Source organism: Canis lupus, chromosome 24 (assembly GCF_011100685.1).
Source record: "Canis lupus familiaris isolate Mischka breed German Shepherd chromosome 24, alternate assembly UU_Cfam_GSD_1.0, whole genome shotgun sequence".
In the NCBI taxonomy this organism is placed as follows: domain Eukaryota; kingdom Metazoa; phylum Chordata; class Mammalia; order Carnivora; family Canidae; genus Canis; species Canis lupus.
The window spans coordinates 19,775,770-19,800,805 of record NC_049245.1 but is presented as its reverse complement, the minus strand read 5'-3'; the positions used below and the strand labels follow the sequence as shown (position 1 = coordinate 19,800,805).

General features: G+C 44.8%; 1 protein-coding gene, 3 long non-coding RNA genes and 1 pseudogene across 12 annotated transcripts in view; 3 read left to right on the top strand and 2 right to left on the bottom strand.

The window, feature by feature from the left end:
* Positions 1-3,755, top strand: part of LOC119877468 — a 32,986-nt gene extending 29,231 nt beyond the window's left edge. Inside the window, exon 7 of one of the 4 annotated variants that reach the window (XR_005377681.1) lies at positions 3,470-3,755. This is a non-coding gene — a long non-coding RNA (uncharacterized LOC119877468). The remainder of the gene's footprint in view (positions 1-3,469) is intronic. The other 3 variants (XR_005377682.1, XR_005377683.1, XR_005377680.1) reach the window with 3 other exon arrangements.
* Positions 1-15,200, top strand: part of LOC119877466 (signal-regulatory protein beta-1-like) — a 75,688-nt gene extending 60,488 nt beyond the window's left edge. The window contains exons 4-7 of one of the 6 annotated variants that reach the window (XR_005377678.1): positions 6,526-6,864; positions 7,466-7,619; positions 12,186-12,284; positions 12,817-15,200. Coding sequence is in view for 5 of the 6 variants with exons in the window: in XM_038571814.1 (XP_038427742.1) it covers positions 6,526-6,864; positions 12,186-12,284; positions 12,817-12,836 (458 nt within the window). In the remaining variant the exon portion in view is untranslated. Of the gene's footprint in view, positions 1-6,525; positions 6,865-7,465; positions 7,620-12,042; positions 12,285-12,816 lie in introns of those variants that run through there. The other 5 variants (XM_038571815.1, XM_038571814.1, XM_038571818.1 and 2 more) reach the window with 5 other exon arrangements.
* The window catches only part of LOC119877467, a 118,205-nt pseudogene that overhangs the window by 77,344 nt on the left and 15,825 nt on the right, over positions 1-25,036 (bottom strand).
* Positions 14,425-20,187, bottom strand: LOC119877470. Its single transcript, XR_005377686.1, has 3 exons — positions 20,008-20,187; positions 16,911-16,985; positions 14,425-15,117 (listed from the first exon to the last, which is right to left on the bottom strand). It is a non-coding gene; the product is annotated as an uncharacterized LOC119877470 (long non-coding RNA).
* On the top strand, positions 20,272-21,331 carry LOC119865636. The gene is made up of 2 exons (XR_005377684.1): positions 20,272-20,414; positions 20,735-21,331. It is a non-coding gene; the product is annotated as an uncharacterized LOC119865636 (long non-coding RNA).

Sequence of the window (25,036 nt, the reverse complement as noted above, 5' to 3'; positions counted from 1 at the left end):
TAGAAATCACTTCCAAATCCAATTTCATGAGTTTTGCCTATAGTTTTTCCTCAGATGTTTATGGTTTTATCTCTTACACTTAAGTCCTTTCAACTAATTTGAGTTCATTTTTCTATGTAGAGCAAGGTAAGGGTTCAATTTTATTCTTCACATTAGATATCTTTTTTCCTAGAACCCAATGTTGAAAGGGTTGTTCTTTCCTCTATTGAATAGCCTTGGCACTCTTGTTGAAAATCATTGGACCTTACATGTGAGGGTTTGTTAGGGTCTCTATTATATTCCATTGTTGTATATCTGTATTCTACTCTCAGTATCACAGTACCATGATTATTACAGCTTGTAATAGATTTTCAAATAAAGAAGTGTGAGTTCCCCAATTATGTTCTTTTCCAGGATTCTTTGGTGATTTGGCGTCCCTTGAGATGAATTTTAGAAAGGGGATTTTCGGTTTGGCAAAAAAAAAAAAAAAAAAAAAGAAAAAAAAAGCCATGTTGATTTTGATAGTGATAGTGTTTGAATCTCAAGATTGCTTTAGGTAATCCTGATGAAGTCTGCCAATCCACCAATGCAGGATGTTTTTCCATTTACTTATGGCTTCTTTCATTTCTTTCAGAAATGTTTTGCATTTTTCAGTGTTTTGTGTCCATGCAAAAATTTACTTCTAAGTATTTTATATTTTTTGATGTTAGTATAAGTGGAATTGTTTGCTGAATTACCTTTTTGAGTTGCTCATCACTAGCATATAGAACGCTCCTGGTTCGTGACTATTGATTTTGTATAACACAAATGAGCTGAATCAATTATTAAGTCTAACAGTTTATGTTTATGTGAGGAATCTTTAGGATTCTACTCATGAAATCAGGTCATGTACAAAAGACATAGTTTTACCTATTCCTCTACAGCTTAAGTGCTATTTACTTATTTTTCTTGCCTAATTGCAATTCTGGAATCTCCAGTATTGTGTTGATACAAGTGGTGAAAGTAGACATCTTTGCCATGTTCCTAGTCTTAGAGAAAGCCTTTCAGACTTTCCCCATGAAGAACGATGTCAGCTATGGTTTTGCATGTATTACTTTATCGTTTTATAGAAGTTTCCATCTATTGGTAGTTTACTTGTTTTTATCATGAAAAATCTTTAATTTTGTTGACTGATTTTCCTGCATCAAATGAGATATCATGTTCATATATTCTTAATTCTGAAATTTGGTCTATTACACTATCTGATTTTAATGTGTGAATCATCCCTGTATTCCACGAGGAATTTCACTTGGTCATTGTGTATAATTCTTTTAATATGGTGTTGAGCTGGTGTTGCTGATGCTTTGTTGAACATTGTTCCATCAATATTCAGACAAGATATTGGTGTGCAGTTTTCTTGTAGTTCCTTTGTTGGCTTTGCTATCAGCATAACGCTGCCCTAGGATGAGTCTCAGAAACTAGAAATGACTTAGGAGACTTTTTTTCCTCTTAAATTTTTTGGAATAGTTTGAAGAGGATTAGTGTTAGTTTTGTGTTTGTTTGTTTTTTAATTTTTGGAAAGAGTCTCTCATGAAGCTATATGGTCCTGGGCTTTTCTTTGTTGGGAGATTTTTGATTATCAATTCAGTCCCTTTACTAGTGATATCCTATTCAGAAGCTCTATGTGTTCATGATTCAGTCATAGTAAGTTGAGGGTGTCTCGAAATTTGTCCATTTAATCTCGGATATCTGGTTAATTGGTGTACAATGTTTGAGATATTCTTTTAGCATCCCCTTTATTTTTATCGAATGGTTAGTAATATATTCCTCTTATTTCTGACTTTAGGTAGTGAAATCATTTCTCTTTTCTTTGTAGTCAGTCTAGTTCAAATTTGTCAACTCTGTTGGTCATTCTGAAAAGGTACTCGAGTTTGTTTATTTTCCCTCTTGTTTTTCTATGCACAGTTTTTAAATCTTTAGTCTTCTTTACTTCCTTCATTGCGCTGGCTTCGGGTTTATTTTTCACGTCTTTTTCTAATGTCTTACAATGATAGTTGTTAATAGATTTGTGATCTTGCCTCTCTCTAAATCTAAGCATTACACCTATAAATTTTGGCTGGCACTGCTGTCACCTCAGACCACAGGTTTGGGCATGTTGTGTTTCCATTTTCTCTTTTTTCTTTTTTGTGTGTGTTTCTATTTACATTTATCTCAAGATGTCCTCTAAATCCTCTGTGATTCCTACCTCACCCTTTTGCTTATTAAGAGTGTGTTGTTTCATTTCAATAGATTTGAGAATATTGATTTCCTCTTCTGTTACTGATTTCTAGTTTTATTTTACAAAGAGCTTCATCAGCTCCCTGCTTGAATAGTCCTTCTAGTAAGTTGCCTGCTCACTCAGCCTGTGCTATACAAAAGGTTATCTAACTAACTGGTTTCTATAATTGCCTGGGAAGACATGTGGTCAATGTGGCCTAGCACAGAGGTCCGTATCCTAATACCCAGAACCTGTGAACAGTTTTCTCTAACACAGCCAAGGAGATTTTGCAGAAGTGGTTATGAATCTTGATGTGGGATTATTTTAGATTATCAAAATGGCCCCGACATAGTCACAAGAGTCTTTGTAAGAAGGAGGCAGGAAAGCCAAAGTTAGAAAAGGAGAAGTGGGAATAGAGGCAAGAATTTGATATGTTAAGTATATGGGAACTATGAGTAAAGGAATGTGGACAGCTTCTAGAATTTGGAAAAGCAGGGAAGAGATCTCCGGAAGAAAGGCATCAAAACTGACCCTTGGTGTTAGCCCAACAACACTAATTTTGGATTCCTGATCCCAGAATTTTAAGATACTACATTTATACAGTTTTCAGGCACTAAATGTTTAATAATTTGTTACAACAGCAATTGGAAACTAATATAATGTGATTTCAGAGTGGGAAAAAAATTCCTGAGATTTAAAACGTTGTGTTACTTCTCATTTAAACTACCTGTTCCTTGTGTATTGGAGGCTCTGCCATCACTGTCACTCAAGTATCCAGACAAAGGAAGGGACCTCAGCATGGGATTTGCATGTGAAAGAGGAAAGTTGGTCCACAGAGGTTCTTGAAGTTAAATGCACAGCCCAGAAAATACATGTTCCCTTCAGCTCACACACAGTGGTCTAACGAAGTCTCGTGGTCCTGCTGAATGCCAGGGATCAGAAAGTACAAATTTCCATGAGGCTGGAAAGTGGACACCCAGAGATTTTTGGTGAAGTATGATGCTTCCAGAGTGTTGAGACGCTCAGACCTGGTGTGCACAACCACTGTGTCTCTCTGTGCCAGAGTTTCCTCATTTCAGATAGGGTCTCACCTTATAAGCTCATTTTGAGGGCTGCATGCATGTACATGCAACATGCCGAGTCACGTCCCACTCACGGGGTGCACTCAGTCAATGAGCTGTTGTGGATCAACCCTTGAGGAAACATGCAGGATCACATAAGGATGGATAAATGACTACTTTGTTTCTGCTCAAGGTGTGGCAGGTGAGGCAGAGCTGCAGGTGATCCAGCCTGAGAAGTCAGTGTCTGTCGCGGCTGGAGAGACAGCCACTCTGCGCTGCACCCTGACCTCCCTGATCCCCGTTGGGAACGTTGTGTGGTTCAGGGGGACAGGGCCAGGCCGGGAGTTGATCTTCCATTTCAAAGGAGGCCACTTCCCCCGAGTAACAAAGATTACAGACTATACAAAGAGGAACAACATGGACTTTTCCATCCGCATCAGTAATATCACCTCAGCAGACACGGGAACCTACTATTGTGTGAAGTTCCAGAAAGGAAACCCCGATGTGGAGTTGAAGTCTGGACCAGGCACCCTGCTCACCATGAGTGGTGGGTATGGCATGATATCCTTCTTCCCCTGGTTGTGACAAGTCAATAAGAATGCCCTCCATTGTCTAGGCAACAGCTAAGAATCAGGTGTCGTAGTGGTGCCCCTGATTTCAGTGGGAAAATCTAGAATCGCAGGCTGAGGGCCCCACAGCTCTTACCTTTTCAATCCTGACCAGCCCTCTGGTTCCAGGGATAAGGGAATGAAAGTCTGAGTGACTTACCCAGTCACGAGATCTGACCTCAACCCTGGCTCCAGAGAGCACTCCCCTCAATGTATCACTGTTCTCTTTACTCAGCACTTATTGAGCACCTGTTGTGTGCAGGCTCTGCTCTGGGTGCTGGGGAAGCAGCAGGGAACAAAACAGGCAAGAGCTTCTCTCTCATGAAGCTTAAGTTCCCTTCCCTTCCAGTGACAATAAATGCCCCCTTGGCAGAGAGGTGGGTCAATGTCTTTCTTTCAGCTTCAGAAAAATCACAGTGAGAAGAGGCACAGGCTCAATGTTTACTCTGACATCTCACTTTGGAAATGATGCCAGAGTTTGGGCATATGTTGTGAGTCTGTAAAGAAAGCTTCATGCAATTCGAGTTCTAAATCACAAAATAGTGACTTAATCTCCCCACAGCCCCTGGACAGAGACAGGGAAGGTAGCTTCATCCTGATGGTGCAAGTATTACAGAATTTCCCAGTGGCACATCCCCTGAGGACAACTGGGGAGCATCTTCTGGAGGGTGTATTAAGTCTCTTGAGCAAGAGTTCCTATTCTAGACTCAGTTCTTGGGACCCCACGTCTTCCCTCTGTTGCTGTGGCGTCAGCAAGTCTTGGCAGCCAGAAGGACCCTTCCCCATAATTGCTTGCAGTGCAGAAACTCAGAGGAAAAGGAGGATGGTGTCACTGTCGGGCAGGGAAAGTGGGACACTTGCTCAGTTGTGGACAAGAAACCTGGAGGCCACAGGAAGTCCCTAGGGATGCAGTAAGGGGTCGGAGTAACCTCTTTGTACCCAGATGAAAATAGTTTGGTTTTTTGGTGAGGTATAGACAGAGACTATCCAGGGGGGTTCTCTCACAAAGTTGTCTTCATTTTTACAGATAAGGAAATCATAGGGAAAAATTTCCAAAGCCAAGCTCTGTACAGGGGCAAGCAGCTCCATTTACTAGGGCTTGAGGAGAATATTCACAGGGGATTCAACATTATAATGAGGTTGACTTAATTGTAGGTCACTTTCTGATTCATCTGCTCCTTCATCTGCATTTCTGTGTTAAATTCCAAACAACTGCATCATTGCCTCACTTGCCCTTCACTGCAACCCCAGGGAAAGAGAAATGCCTGCTGTCCCATTTCACAAATGGGGGAGCCTTGCTGTGCCATGGCCACACCTCTGGTCAGCCAACCAGCCTGGTTCTGGCTTCCATGGGGTCCTGCTCCGCCCCTGCTTCCTCTGTAAGGAAGCTGCACAGTCTTTCTGAGGTTTCCAGGGAGACAGCGAGGAACCCTGGATACCAAGAGTGAGAGCCATCAGAAATGTCCTTCCTGTGCCCAGATTGCTGGGAAGTCACCTGGCAGAGGAGAGAAGGGACTCTGAGCTCAGGCCTGGAACTGCACCTGAGCCCCTGGGCCCAAATCCCAGTTCAGCTCTGGAACCTCGTGTCCTCCTCTGTTGATGAGGAGAACACTGCCCTCCTCACACTATCAGGAGGGCTGAGGCTACTCCACAGTGTCACACACGTACGGTTAGTGCTGATGACCACAGTCATGCTTACTGTTCATTGATGCTCCTCTTGTAGCCAAACCTTCTCCCCCCGTGGTGTCCGGCCCCACGGCCAGGGCCACGCCTCAGCAGACAGTGAGCTTCACCTGCAAGTCGCACGGCTTCTCTCCCAGAAGCATCACCCTGAGATGGTTCAAAAATGGGAATGAACTGACAGCCTCTCAGACCACTGTGTACCCAGAAGAAGACAACGCCTCCTACAACATCTCTAGCACAACCAAGCTGGTGCTGGCCCCGGGGGACGTTCGCTCCCAGGTCATCTGCGAGGTGGCCCACGTGACCCTGCAGGGGGACCCTCCTCTTCGTGGGACTGCCAGCTTATCTGAAGTTCTCCGAGGTAGATGCCCCTCACCCCCAGCCCAAGCTCAGGTTGCCCCCAAGCCTAGGACCCTGCCGCTCCCCTACTCTCTACTCTTGGCCTTCCATTGCCTGGAGTCTGACTCCTCACAGGCCCTCCCAGTCACCCTGCACCTACATGTACAGTCACCTACAGTCACCTCCCCTGTTTCCATGGCAGCTGCCTAGTAGACACCTACCATGTGCCGAGCACTGTGCTAGGCAGTCTCATTTACTTTACCATAGCACTTCCAATTATTGAGCACCTGCTGTAATCCAAGCCACCGCGTGCTTGGTGATTTCATTTATTTTGCTACAGTTATTCTATTCCAACTGCCTGCCAGGGGCTGTGTGTCTTGATTTCACTCATTCTTGCCCTAATAGGAGCTATGGGTCCTTGAGCACCTACTGTGTGCTGGCACTGTACTTAGGGGTGTCATTCATATGCGAAGACTGCCCTCAGTATTTGAGCACCAGCTGCATGCCTGGCAGTGTTCTGGGTGATTCCCTTGCTGTGTGGTGGGAGCTAAGTTTTCAGCCCCTCCCCTGTGATCTGTTTGTTCCATAAGGTCAGAGCTTCTGCTCTGTGCTGTTTCAGTTCCGCCCACCTTGGAGGTTTCCCAGCACCCCATGGCAGGGGACCAGGTGAATGTCACTTGCCAAGTGAAGAAGTTCTACCCTCAGCGCCTACAGCTGACCTGGTTGGAGAATGGAAACGTGTCCCGAACAGAAACTCCCTCAGTGGCCTCCAACCTCCTAGAGAACAAGGATGGGACCTTTAACTGGATGAGCTGGCTCCTGGTGAATTCATCCACCCACAGGGAAGATGTTGTGTTCACCTGCCAGGTGCAGCATGACGGGCAGCCTGCAGTCACCAAAAACCATACCCTTGTGGCCTCTGCCTCCCAAAAGGACCAGAAAACACAGAAAACCCAAGGTGAGGTCTCAGTGAGCTTATTCCTAGCACCCTCCCCTTTGCTCCTTACCACAGTGATTAAGTCACTGTGCCAGGCCAGCCACCTCGGCCCCCAGTTCTTTCTCGCCTAAGGGTGGTCTCTACCCTTCTAGAACTTCCCATCATCACCAATGCAAGTATCTGTACCTGCCTCTCTGAAATCCTGGAAGGTAGCCCTGGGGACCTGGAGTTTTAAGTTTTAGGTGACCATGGGTAGTCACAGCATGGGCCTCCTCTCTCCCACGATTTGGGACAACAGGGCATCAATATTCATGATCGCTTACAGCACATTTACTTTATGTCCGGTTCATTTCTGATCTCCTTTCCTGCTTCAACCAACCCTGTGACCTTGGAATTTTCAGAAGGGACTCAGGGAGCAAAGTGGGACAGATGGTAAAGATTTCTTGCCCTTAGACTAGGTGATGAGAAAAACGATTGAAAGGAAACTGGAGTTCCTAAAACAGGTCAGAGACTTGTACAACAAACACGTGTTCATTATAGCAGCAGGGCATTGACTCAAGGGCGTAGAGAGTCCCCTTTCCATGATCAGAATATTTCTTATTTCTCTCTCCTGTAACATCAGGAGGAGGTTGAGCCAGGTTTCCAGAAGTCTGCTCTGGAGTCCCTCTCAAAGGCCCATGATCCTTCTAACATGCCCTATGGCATTGTCTTCACTGCTCAGTCAGCACTGGGTCATCGAGTGTCCATGTTCTTGCTGGCTCTGAGAGTAGAGAGAGGTAGGTTGGGGACACCTAATGATTTCCCTTAATACGAGAGGTATGCAGAAGTTGCATCGTTGTGTCCAGTAATGACCTAGTCATGGGTGCACATCCAGTTGCAAATGGAGTTCATAATGGTGTGGTCGTGTGATTAATGACATTGGTTTTTCTACAAAAGCAATACCGTTACACACCTTGGACAATTAAGAATAATTCCCTAACATCACCTCAAATGGTGTATGTATTCATATTTTCCTCATTTCTTCTATAAGTTTATTTTGCACATTGAACTTGGTTTTAATTCATCTGTAAATACTTCGAGGAATTTTCCTGTGAAACCCCTGGGCCTCCACAATTCTTTCTTTGTTTTGAAAAGAATCTGAATAGCTAAGGCTACTCAAATTCTTCATTTCATATTGGATGCTTGTGCCAGGCTGTGCTTTTGAGGAATTTGGTCCTTTTCCTTTCCGGTGTCAAGGTTCTGCCCATAGATTGCTCGTAATGTTACCTTGTTATCCTTGATGTCTGTGGTGATACCTCGTTTCATTCCTGATACTGCAAGTATGTCATTTGTCTCTTTTTTTGTTGTCAGAATTGTTAGAAGTTTTTCATTTTATTGAGCTTTTCAAAGAACCCGCTTTTGTTTCAGTGATTTTTCTCTATTGTTTCTCTTTCCAATTTCATTGCTTTTTCCCTCATTTTTCTTGTTTGAGTTTATTTTGAAATGGGAACTGGTATTATTGAGTATAGACTTTTCTTAGTCCGAATGCCACTCTTGGGCCTCCTTCTGTGCTGGTGGAGTCAGGAATGTGGAGCCAGGGTACCTGGAGCCGTGTTCTTCCTCCAGTCCAGGGCACCCATCGTGCCTGCATTCCTCTTCCATCTCTAGGGCCCTCCTATGCTTGGACCTCATGTGATTTCCAGAGGTCAGGCTTGTACTAAACCAGGAGAGCAGGGAGAGAGAACTCTACATAATCATGTCTGGTCTACCTGGGTTGGGTTTTTGTCTTTGGTCTTGCCCGAGGCTCAGACCAAGGCTGTTACTTCTTATACTTCCAGTGGTCTGGAACTGACAAGTTTCCTGTGTGCTAAGGATCGAAATGGATATTGGGGTTGTCTGGCTTGGCCTTCTGGGCACAAGAACCATATGCCTATGTGTCCCTGATGTACAAGGGTGCCACCTCCCCTGGACATCCCAAGGCAGTGACCACTGCCATCACAGGACCAACGGGTATGGTGTAAGGATGCATATCTTTTTGTTCATGTTTATGGTACTGAGGAATTTTACAATACTTCTAGCTTAAAAGAGCTCCCTTCTCTCAGCATAGCATGACCAGGTATGTTCATAGGGCTTGGGGTTGGTTGGCTGGTTCGGAGAGTAGGAGAGAGGTTCTGAGTCCTCTGATCTTTCTAGTACTTTGTGAGGAACCCAAGTTTGCCTCCTCCATTGTTCTTTCTTCTCTTCATCACTCAATTTGGAAACAGCACTTCTTTCTTCTTTTTTGCTTTGCCCCCCACAAATTATGCATTTTCATCAAGCCTCTCCCCTTTATTCACATTTGTTGGCCTAAAATGTCCCTATCCCCCTGTATTTGGTTCCTATTACTGCTATAATAGTCAGCAAGTGAATAGTGGCTTAAACACAAATTTATTTCGTCCATTTCTAGAGATGGGATGGCAGGGCTGTGTTCTTTCAGGGGACTCTGGGGGAGAGCGGGCGTCCTTGCTGTTCCAGCTTCTAGAGGCAGCCACACTCTTCGGCAGAGGGCCCCACACACTCTGACCTCTGCTGTGGTCGTCATGCATCCTGCTCCCACTCTCTTGCCTCCTTCTTTCACTTGTAAGGATCTCTGTGATTAAGTTGGCTCGGCTCAGGTACTCCAAGATAAACCCACTCAAAACCCTAGCTAATTACCACACAGTCTTTCTTGCCATTTAAGGTACCAATTGTTTCCAGACTCTAGGGGTTCTGGGCCAGCCCTCTTAGGTCAAGCATACTTGGAAACCCCCTCTGTGTCCTGATCTGCAGGACACATTTCCAATATTTTTCTACTTTTAGCTGTATTTTATATGGGAGTGGCATTTCTAAATACCTCTCAGGCTCCTTGGCTAGCTACCCTTGTCTGCTGCACTTGCCCTTCCCTGAGCAAGTGAGCGTGAGAGGGCAACATGTAAAGAGTAGTGCATTTGGATTTGGTGGCTTTTCCCTTTTTTCTCCCAGAGATTTTGCAGTTTGGGCATTGTTCTCCAAGGACTACTGAGAGCCAATTTTCCATAGCATTTAGTGTCCTTTTGTTGTGTTTTCTTTGGGTTCAGAGTCTGTGTTTGGAGATGAGTAGCCAAGCTGCTACTTTGTCCTCAGCAGACACAAGTGTCCTGAGGGTTTTGAATGCCTTGGCCCGGAAGTCCTTATCCCACATCTCCGTATCAATCTCCCATATTTCCCCCAACACGTTCCCTGTTCTGGCACAGCAGGTGCCCTGTAGCTGTAGACTTCGATCTTCTTTGTAGCACTGATGCTCTTAGGATTATGTTGAACCCAATCACGTCCTCAGCTTTTCTTCCCTTTGCCTGTAGGAGGTAAGAGTCTACAATGTTGCCCAGAAGTTCTGACTTTCCCAAGAACCTTTCACGTGTGATCAGTCGGACTTGGCTTTCTTTTGTTTTAGTTTTTTTCATCAGCTTTCTCTTTGCATTGTCCTTTTCCAAAGAGTTGATGCCCAGTAACATCCACCCAATCCCATAGTTCTCATAATTACCAACTCATTTCCAGAATTCCAGGGCACTCCCCTCCTCTGCTTACACCCTCCGGGGTCACCACAGTGAGGTTCCAGCAGTGACAATAGCAGAGCAAGCTGGTACCTACCTTACTCTACCTCCTGCCAGGACTGGGGCCCTCTTGGCCAGCCAGTTGATAGAGATCCTGGTCCAAATGTGCACTTTAGAGCTGGCTTTCCAGACCCCTCCCAGACAAGATCCACATGTCATGTGTCCTGGGAAGCAAACTCCAAGATGCTATGAGAAGGGGTAAAGCTCACTCTGAAATGCTGCCCAATCCATATGTGTGAGAGAGGGAAGGAGACAGGACTGGCAAAGGGAGATGTTGAACACAATCTAGCACAGCAAGACGGGGAGCTCAGAGAGAGCTGGCAATCGGGATGCTCTTTGTGAGTTGTTTTAACTGGAGTGAAGAGGCTAGTGTCCACTTAGCCTCCACTTCTTCAGTCCTCTACTTCAGGCTGCCTGCTAGAAGCAGGTGCAAAAGTGGGCAATGCAGCTCTTTCTACTGAGAGAACACTAGGTCGGGACCCAGCTGTGACCTACCATCCTCCAACACCCCAAGGGCAAATATGGTGTGTTCTCAACAGCTTCCTTTCTTCTAGTTTAAAAAATTTTATGTATTTATTCATGAGAGACACACACACACACACACAGAGGCAGAGACACAGGCAGAGGGAGAAGCGTACAAGCAAAAACCAGTCATTGTGAAAAGGCAAATATAAAATTGTGCTTCCTGACCCAAGCTCTATGTCCACAGAAACAGAGCAGCTGGTGTAGGTACTGGGGTCCAGGTGGGCTGGATGGTGTTTAAATGCACTCCTAAGCATTAGACTCCATTTCCTTCCCTCCCCAGGAGGTTTCAAGAGATCAGGCCACCTTGAGGCCTCCCTCAGCACATGAGAACTTGAGGTCATCAAGCCCCACACATGGAGCAAAGCAGGGCAGCCTTCACCTTGTTCATGACACCTGTCCTCACTCTACTCAAGGCTGGGCTGACATTTGTTTTTATTACCCTGGTATTGAACTTGTCCTGGCCCAAGGACAAGGTCTCAGAGTTATCCCATGAGACACCAATGAGGGAATGCCTGGGATTTCTCACTTTTCTGTGACCCTCCTTCAACTATGAGCTTATTCCCTCTTCAGAAAGAGGATATGTGACCTGACCCATGGTGTTTAAGGACTAGGTTAGTAAACCACACTTACAGGTTACTGAGCCCCATTCTCTCCACTCCTTCCCTCAAGAAAGACATTGAGGGAAATGTCCTGAGAAAGGTGAGCAAGATAAGGAGCTTCTTACTCTGAATTCTGCCTCAACTTGAGTGCAAGGGCGATTCATGACTTTCAGAGTGTTGATGGGGCCCAGGTGACCCAGATGGAATAATTGGAGGCCCCACAGAATGGACTCCACGGTGCCCCTTCTTCTGCTTTTTCAAGATCTTATTTATTTACTCATGAGAGACACACAGAGAGGCAGAGACATTGTCAGAGGGAGAAGCAGGCTCCCTGCAGGGAAGCTGTTGCAAGACTCGATCCCAGGACTCTGGGATCATGCCCTGAGCCAAAGGCGGATGCTCAACCACTGAGCCACCCAGGTGCCACTCAGGTGCCATATTAAAGAGGGTGCTCCTTAATATGGTGCCTTATATCCCTTCATTTCCAGACCCAGATTCCTGCCAAGCCCCAGATTTCCCAGCCTTGGTGAGGTTCCCCATTGTGTCTTGAATAGAAATGAATTCCATCCTAGTCTGATGAAGAGAAATGATTCTCCTTCTTCTGCCTCCATGTCCTACTCCTCAATCCCAGTGTCTGCTCCACTGCTGACAGCCCTCCTCCTGAGCCCAAAGCTGCTGCTGCTCATCACTGTCTCTGCCATCTATGCCCACAGGAAGCAAGGACCTAACTGTAAGTTTGGGTCAGGGAAGGCAGGCCAAGATCAGTCCCAGTAGGATCCAGGTCAGGAAGAGGGGCAGCCCACAGAGCACAGAGGGTCAGCACCCATCTGGAGTAAAGAGCAGGTGACACACGTCCCTTGATGCCCTCAGAAATCTCAGGGACCCTCCAGGAGGTTCCCAATCCCAGGGAGTGTGTGTGTGTGGGGGCTGTAGTTGGTGGTTGAGGTTCAAGGCCTTCAAGAGTGTGCACAGAGTCCTAGAGATTCTGGGAAGGGAGTGGGCAGAGGGCCTGAGTTAGGGGCAGCTGGGTGCAAGGAATCCCTTGGAGACCATCCCTAGATTATCGAGCATGGGGCTTCTAAGGATACAAGGAGTCTGCTTCTAGGAGATGCTGATAGATGCCAGATAGTTGCTCTGAGGAGGGCTCCTGGCTGACCCTCTGTGGGACAGACTGGATGGGATGGGGAAGGGGGGTGAGAACCTGGGGGAGAGCCTGAGGTGGCAGTGTCCTATATCAGGGGCTGCCTGACCTCCCACAACAGGTGCCCCAGGAGGAAAATAGCACCAAGGACATAGCAGACACGTGGGGAACATTTCTGGAATGATGAGCAGATAATTAAATGTGGACATGGATCCCACACCTCTTTCCTCCTCCCCTGCCACACGCCACCATCAGTGTCTGCTGCCTCCTTCCTTCCCTGAGAGGCCCAGCCTAAGAGAAGGAACAACTAGACGCTTCCACAATTCTGCTCCATATGCATTGCTTCCCCCAGACGCCAGCCTACCCACAGATCTTGCGGCTCCTTCTCACAGTCCTTCTGCCCTCAGCACTGGGTCTTCATCCCTGGGCCTGAGCAGGATCCATGGGAACTTGCTCTGGGGACTTATGTAAGGACATATGTCTGGAATATGAGGAACAGTTCACATCTACACATATCAGGCATCTCAACCATCTCCTGGGGACTGTGGCCATGAACTACACAGTCACGTCCATACTCTCAGGACGTATTCCTGCCAAGACCCAGATTTCCCAGCCTTGGTGAGGTTCCCCATTGTGTCTTGAACAGAAATGAATTCCATCCTGGTCTGATGAAGAGAAATGATTCTCCTTCTTCTGCCTCCATGTCCTACTCCTCAATCCCAGAGAGAAAATTCCTTCCTCCCAGTGATTGAAAGGTTAGCTCTTCTGTCACCTTCAGTCATCCCAACCCCACTGCTCATGTACACCAGCTGGCAGTCCAGGAGGCCGGAGCCATCCTTGATATCCTTTCATTATATACCACATTCAATTCTGCCTTTGGAATTCTAAGTCCCAATGTTAAATAATCTACTCCCAGAAAGGAAAAGAAACCTGATTTGTAGTGCTTATGGACATCTGTGGTGTCAACACTCCGACGTGGCCAATGACAAGCTGCCAGCACTTTCACAATTAGCTCACAAAACTCTCAGGAGTGAGTGTAAGCCTCCTCCCGCACACCAGTGAGCTCTACCCAGAGTCTGCACACTGTTCCCTCCCAGGGCTGCTTGCTCCCTGATCCTGGCCACCAGCATCTGTTCCTGGACCATTGCTTCCTCTCTAGCAGGCCCTCTAGTTTCAGCCACAGTGATTCCTTAAAAATGGAAGTCAAAGTATATGTCTCCTCTGTTTCCTCCCCCTAAGGATCTGCATGACCGTCTCTCCCTCTTTCAAGTTCTGCTGACATGTCACTTTATTTAAAGCCCCTTACATAAACCACCCTTATAAAATATCAATTCCTTTCTCTTGCTCTGTGTTCTGATAGATCATAGCTGAATTGAATTGTTTCCCTAGAACTTATGGTCAGCGGACATGATAAATGGAGGCCGAATAAATAAATAAATAAGTAAATAAATCAATAAATAAATAAATATAAAAAAATAAAAAATAAAAAATAAATGGAGGCCAGTGCTCATTTTGTAGGAGATTGCGGGACAGAAACTATCACTGTTTGGCTGGAACATGCAACGTTAACTCAGTAATCAACGGGCAAAATAATGATTCTTCTGTGACCTTCACAAATGTTTTTCAAAACATAGAAAATCTCTTTAGCTATCTATTGTGAAAGTTATAGGGAAATTAAAAAACAATAAAACTATTGTTTACTTGATATACGGTCATTTGAAACATTAGCAACACTGAAAAGGCTTGTGTTTTATTTTTTGTAAAGACCTATCAAGAGTAGTTTGCACAGTGCTTGCATTCTTCTGACCTCACACTTGACAATATAGAGTCAGCATCTGAGTTATCTCACTCTGTTCTCAATGGGATCAGCTTCCAACATTCCAACTCTTGCACTTTCTTTTTATTTTTTTAATTGTTTTTTAACTCTTGCACTTTCAATGTTGTGAAATCTTTACAGTATTAATTTAATTATTTGCTGGTGTCACTTCCTTGGGACATTTTCACACATCGCCCCTGCTTCAACCACCACTCTCCTGTTTCACGGGGTAAGTTTGCCTTCATTCTGTTCCTTAGGCTGCATATCCACACACTGGGGACCAGCATCCCTGTCACCATTCCCATGGTAGCTAGGCCTTTATGAGCTCCACTCACATTCAACGTGAACTTCACCTGCAGCCTCATCTCTTCTTGTTTCTCCATTGCACTCTCAGCTTTGTGCCAATTCCCTTTTGTCATTTTTTCCAGCTTTATGCAATGTCGCTGTGGTTCATTGCTGAGAGAACAGAGCACAACACAACAGCCTGTGCTGCTGTGTGTGGTAAAATAAGTAACGGAGTCACAGAGATGAACCATTACAGTCTTTGAAAGATGTGATGCTTACTTATCGTGATGAGCATTTGCTAGTTACATAGGGATTTGTGGCCTGAGGAAGAAGCAGCAGTAAAGTTTGTACTTCATGCCGTTGCTCGTGGTAAATTCCTTGTGGTCAATAAAACTTGAAATGTGTGTTTGGGGACTAAGTGTTTTTTTTTTTTCTTTTTTTTTAAGATTTTATTTATTTATTCATGAAAGACACAAAGGAGAGAGAGAGGCAGAGATACAGGCCGAGGGAGAAGCAGGCTCTATGCAGGGAGCCTGATGTGGAACTTCATCCGGGGACTCCAGGATCACGCCCTGGGCCAAAGGCAGGCACTAAACCACTGAGCCACCCAGGGATTCCCGGGACTAATGTTCTTTAACTGACTTGTGCAACTGACATTCGTGCACTTCAGCACCATGCAGTATGAGAATTCCTGTGTGTATTTGTCTCTTCCTCAAATAGGATGTCAACTCTGACAGAGAAGGGACCATACCTGTGTCCTTGGTTCCCAGAACAATGACTGCCATGTGTTAGGCCATCACATTTTTAAAAAACATATTGGTGAATACTTCATGGAAGATATCAGTGTCTACTAGATGTCAGATTATAAAATAATATTTCACTTCATTCAATCAACTGGTGCATGTACCTAAAACCTTTTCATTAAATACTACTCCCTCTTCTTTGTGTTGAAAAATTCTACCAGAACATCATATCCTCCAGAAATAAGCAAGTGGATTTCCAAAAAAACACAACAATAGCCCACTGATTGGAGTACGTCAAATGAGTACAGGAACCTCCTGGAAGAGCTCCCGATGGCCAAAGTGCAACAGTTTGAGCAACAAATAAGTAAAGCATTATATCCGGTTCTGCTATGGTCTGAATGTTTGAGTCCTCACAAAATTCAAGTGTTAGAATATTCAAGCCCACATGCTGCTGTCAGAAGGTGGGGCCTCTGGATACTAAGTAGGTCATGAGGATCCACCCTCATGAGTGGTATTAGCCCTTTTAAAAGAAACCCCATGGGGTGCCTGAGTGGCTCAGAGGTTAAGCATCTGCCTTTGGCTCAGTTCCTGATCCCAGGTCCTGGGATCGAGTCCCACATTGGAATCCTAATAAGGAGCATCTTCTCCTACTGCCTGTGTCTCTGCCCCTTTCTGTCTGTGTCTGTCATGAATAAATAAATAAAATCTTTTAAAAATAAATGAATGAATAAATGAATAAATAAATAAATAAATAAATAAGACCCCAGCCCCTTCAGCCATGTGAGGACAAAATGAAAAACCTAGAGGCCCTCTCCCAAGCAGGCTGACTCCCTGATCTCAGGTTCCAGCCTCCACAAGAGTGAGCAGGTACTTTCTTTTGTTATAAGCCACCTAGTTGGGATATTTTGTTATAGCTCCTTCTAAGACCGATTACACTCCCACATACAAAATAAATATCTTTAAGCCCAAATTGGTATAAATTAATAATTGAGTAAATAGATAAATTGAAGAGAAGAAATAATGTCCTGTGCAGAAAGGTCCCAGATGATTTACGTAGATACTTTACCCTAAGGACAGGAAGCCTAACCGCCCACTCCTGAAGGGTGGGCTGGTTGTGGTGACTCTTCTAAAAAGGATAGCATGGAAAAGTGGAAAAAGGAGTAACTACAGAGAGGACACTTGACAAATAGAGTTCAGCCACATGATCATGAGTTCACCGACAGCCACGAGCCATGGCCACAGTGTGCACCCTGGATATAATGTCATGAAAGCAGCACTTTTCCTCTGTGACCTTCCTCCCCAAACCCGTCACCCCAGTCTGCTTATGAGGAAAGCATCTGACAAATTGCAGAGAGACATTCCATGAGATACCTGAGCAGGACTGCTCTAACTGTCAGGCCATCACCAACAAGGAAAGGCAGATAAGCTGTCAGAGCTGAGAGCAATCTAAAGAAAAAAGACAAGAAAATGTCATGTGGTAACCTGCATGGAATTCTGAAAGACAAAAGGTCATTGGGGTAAAAACTAAATAAATGTTTGCTGGGCTGAGTATCTGTGTCTCCCCAAAGTTCAAATGTTGAATTCTAAAATCCAGTGTGATGGGATTTGAAAGTGAGATCATTGATGGGTGTTGAGGTCATGAGGATGGAGTCCTCACGAAGGGGATCATTGCCCTTATGAAGAGAGGCCAGGCAACCAGCTTGCCCCATCCACCAGGTGAGAATACAGGTAATCGGCAGTCTACAACCACAAGCCCAACCATCACAGCCCAACCATCCTGGCACCCTGATTTCAGACTTCCAGCCTCCAGGTCTGTGAGAGATAAGTTCCTGTTGTTTCAAGGCATCCGGTTTATGGTGCTATGTTATAGCAGCCCAAGCTAAGAAAAAATCTGAATAAACTATGCCTTTGGTTAATAGTAATGTACCAAGTTTTGGTTCACTAATTATCACAGGTGCACCATATTTCCATTAGATGCTAATAAGAGGGAAACTGTGTGCAGTTATATATGGAACTCTGTGTGATTGTCATAATTTTTGTGTAAATGTAAATTGTTCCAAAATAGGAACTATTAAAAAATGTCATTATCCTGTCCTCAGCTGAATCTCGCCTCTTGCACCTCACTGGGGGACAACACAAGACAATGTGTGTTGGGGAGACTTCTGTGTTTTTATACCCAGGGTTTTTTGGTTGGTTTGTTTGTTTGTTTAAAGATTTCCATTTACTTATTCGTGAGAGACAAAGAGAGAGGCAGAGACACAGGCAGAGGGAGAAGCAAACTCTCTGAAGGAGCAGGTCGTGAGGCTCCATCCCAAACCCTGGAATCAGGCCCCGAGCCAAAGGCAGAATGCTCAACTGCTGAGCCACCCAGGCGTCTTCATAGCCAGGTTTCATTTCACTTCACAGTCTGAGGTCCTTCTCCTCCTTTCTCTGTCCACTGCCAGAGCTCACTCCAGAGCCAAGCACTCAGAGATCCCAAAAGAAGCTGCTCCTCGGTCCTCTATGACATTCCCCTAAATATTTCCAGTTTGTAAAGCCCATGTTAGACCAAGTGGGGTCAGCACACTCTGAGACTCTGAGTGAGGTGGGAGGGCTGTAAGACCTCATGGGAGGGGAAGTGAAGTTATACCATATCCTGAGCCCAAGGACCTGAAGTGGAAGGGGCTCAGCAGAGGGTGGTGAGTGCTATGATGAACCAGACCTCAGGAGATGGCCCTGAGCTGTCAGCCCTCTTGGGATGGCCTCAGCTGAGGAAAGCCACAATGCCAAGGTCACGCCTGGGAACCTGCCATATCCAGTGGCTCATCAACATGGGGATGTAAAGGTCCAGCCCTCTCACCCCAGTTCAGGACAACTTTAAAGGAACATCCTAGTACCAGAGATCCGTGGGAGATCAGCTGAAGTTTTCTTTGGGACTTCACTGCCACCCACTTCTTCTGAACAATCTCGCTCCCTTCTCCTCACTACCATGTTGGATTCTAGTGTTTTCCCTGAAAATGACCTGCTTGCTAATATTCATGTCAGCACGTTTCCCAGGAAACCTGATGGGGAGTAGAGAGGCTGTGGTGGGTACCAGAAAGGGTGGGATCATTTTATCCCCTGGGGCCAAGCCAATCATGGAAGGATGGGCTTTTTAACGTACCACATACCACATACCTTGTATCATATACCATATGCCACATACCAAATCCATATGCCATTTACAATATGCCTCTACCATATATCACCCACTATATGGCATAAACAATACACCAGATACCACATACCACACACCACACACCACACACCACAGACCATATACCAAACAATCTAACTATGCAAGAACAATGAGAATCCACAAAAATGTTTATGCAAGAATGGGATGTCCTCAGATCTGTGTGTTGGAAAAACACCCTGGATGAAGTAGAAAGAAGAGCAACAGCGGGCAAAGGAGTTAGGGATAGCTTATCCGGAAGTAACAGTTTTCACCCAGGCAGAAGATGATGTGGAAATGGGGACATAGATTCTAGAGGTGTTTAGGAGGTAAAATTAATAGGGGCTGGTAGGAGAGAGACGAGGGTGTAGAACATGGGTCCCTTCTTGGTTTGACCAAATGGTTACAAGTTGTGCCAAACACTGAACAGGGGCTAAGCGGAGAAGAGAAAGTCCAAGTGCAGACTATGAACACAGTTTTGAGTATTAGAGCTATACAAATGAACATTTCAAGGTCAAAGTTTACACAGCTCAGCCACCAAGAAGTGCATTCAAGGTTTGAACCTTAACTGCTTCTGTTTGCAAAGCCAGTGCTCTTGACTGTGAAGGCACTAAAAATCCCAGGCTCTAAAGAGTTAAGAGTCTAATGGAAGGTGTGAGGTCTGCTAGAGAAGTATTACATGGCAGGTTTCCTGAAAGCTGGGGTAAGATCCTGCCCAGCTCTCAGCAGGGCTAATCCAGCACGGACTTCCTCATTCCAGAACAATGTGATAGGATGGTGTCATAAGTGGAGGAGGGGACTCTTGTCATCTCCCATAGGCAGTTTGGGACTGTTCTGCATTCTCCTCTTGTTCTAACACCTCTCCTGGCCCTAACATTCTGTCGATCCCTAGAGGATGTGGGGCTAACAAAGAAGCAAAGCGAAATAGCCTTAGCGGTCAGTGCTGAATATGCACTCGTGGATATTAAAGGTTCACTAGCTGAGTGTGGGCTGAGAGGCCCGGGACACAACCTTTGTGCTTGGATTGAGCCCATTCTGGAGGTGAGAGAAGGAGGCCAACATGCTGGTTCTCCTCTCTTTCTGAGAGCTTTTCTTCTGTCCTCCACTCCCTTCTTCCAGAGCTACCCCCAGACCGGCACAGATAGAATAGGCAGCCCTCACCTTCCAGGCATGTTTCTAGGTGCATTGCTTTTGCTCCTGCACAGTGGTCTCACGCTCCCTGTAGCACCCTCAATTCTATAAACCACAAATTATCACCATCGCCAAAAGTCTAACCTCTTTCCCGCATCATGTCTACCTCTACAGCAGCAGGGGTGTGGGTTGGGGAGATCTCAGATGGGATGAGGCTCAGCAATGAGCATAAGTTCATGGGTGTCATGCCCTTAACTCTGGAAACCCCAAACATTTCAAGCAGCATCTTCTCAGCTTGTGGCCGCCTTGCCTGTCCCTTGATAATCTCAAAGAAAAAATGTTAAAGTCCTGTGGTCTCTCCTCTCATCACAGTCCCCTTCTTCTGACATCACAGAGGCAGGGAGTATCTTCTCTCTTCAGAGCAGAGTCCTGGGCCTCCCATGACAACACTCAGACAGGAAGGCTCTAAGACCATGATGAAGCCTGTCCCTGGCTCTGCATCTGCCCACCTCTGCCATCCCTGCTGCTGACTCTGCTGCTGGAATTCCCCAGTGAGTGGAGCTTCAGATGTGTGTGGTGGGGACTCCCTTATGCCTGTTTACTCTGTTCTCACCAGTTTACCTAGAATTTCTTGGAGGAGAATTTCTCTGTCTGAGCCCGAATTGATAGAACTAGGTTGGAATAGCTCTTGGCTCAGAAAATCTCCCAGTGGCTGTGTGGAACAGTCCACACCATTACGTTCAAGGAAAGACACTCCTCTATGGTCACAAGCCTGAGCGCAGCACATTTTAGAGTTCTCATCCCCCGCCCCCCGCCCCCAGGGTTACATAGGACCAAAAAATCTGTCCTTTAATTTTTTACCACCACACAGATGCTACCTCTCAATGGACAACAAATGTGGGAAAATATGAAATTATAAAGCAAGAAAAGAATCCTTAATGTTCCATCTAAACATAATCACTGTGAAAATTTGCAGAGGTTTGCATGCTAATGGAACACTGGCCAGAAGTGGTCACTAGGGGTCTCTCTGGGTCAGTGATGGAAGCTGAACACTGCAGGCTCTCCAACAGAACTTAAGGTTCTGACTCTACTTGCTGAAAAAGCTAAACAAGCATGTGGAATCTCTTCCCCAAGGCCATTGGTTCATGTTGCAGAGGCTTTGAGTTCCAACTGCCAGAGCAGATGGCTTGAGAGGTGCACATCTGATGGAAGAGGACGCCAAAACCATTTTCTGAGTATAAGGAAGGAGGAAGAAAGCTTGGATAGTTTTTGAACGAGTAAAATATATGAGACATCTAGACCCCTTGCAAAATGTTAGTAAACATTTGCAGAAGAATTAGTACCAATTTTATACAATCTTCCAGAAAATAGAAGAGGATGACACGTTCCTTATTCATTTGTTGGGTCTATTATTACCTTGATAGCAAAACCAGATTTAATGTACATTAAAAAGATAACTACAGACGTATATCTCTCATGATTCTACATGCAAGGATTTTCAACATAATGCTAGCAAATAGAATTTCAGAATGTAAAGTTCTATACCGTGGTATTTAATCCTAGGAAGGATTTATTCAGGCACGGAAGACTGTTTCACTGCTTATAAATCAATTACTGTAATCTATCACATCAACAGGTTAAAAAAGAAAACTACATGATAATATCAGTTGATGCAGAAAAAGCCTTTGACAAATCCAAAACGTATTCATGATGCAAACTCTCAGCCAACTGGAAATAGCAGAGAATTTCCTCAACTTGATGAAAAACATCTGCAGAATGTCCCACACCTTTCATTGCACTTAGTGGTAAATGTCTGAATGGCTTTTTTCCCCCTAAGGTAAGGAATGAGGGAGGTTTTTCATTCTCACAACTCATATTCAACACAGTACTAGAAGTTATAGGAGAACAAGGGAGAAGAAGAAAGGAAGAGAAGGGAAGAAACGGAGGGGAAAGGAATCTAAACTGAGAAGGTAGAAATTTTTTAAAAGTTAGAAATAAAACTTCCTTATTTGCAGATGAAAATCTCAGAGGATCTGCTTTTTAAGAAACTCTTTAAGTTGGGATCCCTGGGTGGCGCAGCGGTTTGGCGCCTGCCTTTGGCCCAGGGCGTGATCCTGGAGACCCAGGATCGAATCCCACATCGGGCTCCCGGTGCATGGAGCCTGCTTCTCCCTCTGCCTGTGTCTCTGCCTCTCTCTCTCTCTCTCTCTCTCTCTCTCTCTCTCTGTGACTATCATAAATAAATAAAAATTAAAAAAAAAAAAAAAAAAGAAACTCTTTAAGTTGATAAGTGAGATCAGCAAGGATCCAAGATCAACATACAAAAATCAATTGTGCTTCTATATACTAAAAACACATATGATCATTTTCATTAGCATGCAAAAAAGGAGAAATACTCAGGTATTAATCTCATATAATATGTATAAGACCTAAATAAGAATGCTAGAAAACTGACGAAACAATCAAAGAAGAACTAAAGAAATAGAGCTACATCCCATGTTCAGGGATAGAAAGACTCAATATTGTCAGGGTATCCATACTTTCCAAGTTGACCTAGGGATTAAAAGCAATCTCGATCAAAATACCTGAAAAGTACTTTATGTATAGTAACAAACTGATTCTAAAGTTTATATAGAGAAATTAAAGATCCAGAATAGCCAACTCAATGTTGGGGAAGAATAAACTAGAAGATTGACATGATTCCACTATAAGATTTACTAGGGAACTCCAGGAATCAAAAAAGTGGCATTGGTGAGGGACTAGACACACAAAGCAAAGCAAGAGAATAGAAAGTCCAGAAACAGACCCACATAAATACAGCCAACTGATCTTTCGGGAAGTACCAAGATAGTCTTTAACAAATGTTGATGGAGCTACTGGACATGTGAACATACGTGAAAACAAATTGACTCCAGACACAGACCTCCTAACAGCCTTCATAAAAGTAACTCAAATGTAGACATGAAACTATAAAAATATCTAGAGGATATCTTGGAATAAAATCTAGATGACCTTTGATATGGATTGTTTTAATGGATTGACTTCATAGTTTAAAGTAGATTTAGGTTCACACCAGAATTGAGCAGAATGTGCAGATTTCCCGTAGGACTCCCCACCTCCACACATCACAGCTGCTGCCATTATCAAAATCCTCCACCAGGGGTACATTTCTTACAAATGATGAACCTACTACACTGATGGGTCCTTAACATCCAATGTCCACAGTTCACATTATGATTCACTCTTGGTATTGTAGAGTCTGCGGATTTGGACAAGTTTGTCCTGTAATTCACTACAAATTATCCTATTAGGGCACAGAGTAGTTTCACTTCCCCAAAAATCCTCTGTGCTCTGCCTATTTATCTCTCTCTACCCTAATCCCTGGCAATCACTGACATATTACTGTCTCCAAAGTTTTGCCATTTCCAGAACGTCATATAGTTGGGATGATGCAAGCTTTTCCTTTGATTAACAATAAGCATTTAAGGTTCTTCCTCATCTTTTCAAGGCCTAATAGGTCATTTCTTTATAGCACTGGGTAATATTCCACTGTCTGGTGTACAATCACAATTTCTTTATGCACTCTTTATTGAAGGTCATTTTGGTTGCTTTCAAACTTGGCAAGTATAACTAAAGCTGTCTTGTACTGTGAGGGGGAACCTGTTACAGGCCTCTCTCCCAGCCTCTGGTAGCCCCAGAAAAGGACTTCTTCCTGTGTCTTTACATCATCTTCCTTCCGTCTGTGCATGAGAGCTAAGTTAACCTATGCCTGAACTCCTGATCCACAGGAACTATGAAATAATATGTGTTTCCGTAAACCACTAAGTTTGTAGTAATGTGTTGTTCAGCAAGTCCCCTTGTTTATATAATGTCTACTATGCTCCAAGCCATCCCCCTGTTATGATGCAGAAGGTATGTACCATCTTCCTCCTTGTACATTGGTCTCCTTCCCCTCCTGCCATATGGCAACCCAATTTGTAATTTTCATATATTGGTGCCAAGATATGTTACTAAGAGTATGTAGTGAGTCCCCACCTTGACCTAACCAGGCCGTCAGACATTGGGCCAAGACAAAGAACATGAGAAATGAAGCAAAACTTCTTTCCAGGAATTTCAGTAAAACAGTTCCAGGTGAATTAGCCTGAGAGTTTCATCAATACTATTCATTCTTTCATCCATGCATTCCTGCATCCAACCATGCATCAAGCATGGACTCAATTCACTTTCATTCTGCTATGCATTTACTTAATGGGTACCTGAATCTCCTCTGAGGTGGACCTCCCACAGATGACCCATCTTCAAGGAATTCCCAGGCTCCCACAGTGGACATCCTCAAGTAGGAGTCTGCTCTCTCTAATCTGTATCATTTCCCTGTTCAGTGACAGTGTCCCAGTCATCACCCTCCTTGGATTGGTGGCTATCTGCCACGTGCAGAGACTCTATCCAGAGAGTGTGCATCTCAGTTGGTTAGAGAACTGTCCTACATTCAAGGGAGCTGAGCAACTCACATCCAAGGAGAATAGTGATGGGCACTACACCTTGGGAAGCTTGCATTTGGTGAATGTGTCAGGCCAGGAGTCTGAGCGGGTGCTCACCTGTAGGGTGCAACATGAAGTACAATCCCCCATCCAGGCCAACCTCATACTGTCCACAGCACCCCATGGCACATACAAGCCCACTGGAAGCCCAGTTAAGCTCACCTCTACTGCTCTGAGCTCCTGGTTCACCTTGTCTCCTGAGTGGAGTGAGGTATTTAAACTCACAGAGCCCCCATTTGATGTCTCCTGTTGCCCATTGGGATGCCTGTTCTTTCTTTGTAGCTTTGTTTCTGGCTTCAAGGTGCTGCTGGTGATGAGCTTCATAGTCACCTACATCTGCAGGCGACAGAACCTGTAACAGGTGATTTGGAGGTAGGCCTTAGTGCCTCGAGAGAGAAGTCATGTCACCATCATGGGCTGTCCAAAGGAGTCCAAAGTGAGCCCACTATTTCACACAGTACACCAGGGGGATCTAGCTTCAAGTGAAGGTTGGGAAGCTCTTGTTTTCTCTAAATGTTGTTGGAAATCTCAGAGGCTTCCAGCTCTCATGCATCCTACAGTGCCCTTGGGTCTGAAGATTTTTAAATGAAGTCCCTTGGAGTCCTGGGTGGGGATCCCAGTTGTGGAGTTGGGAT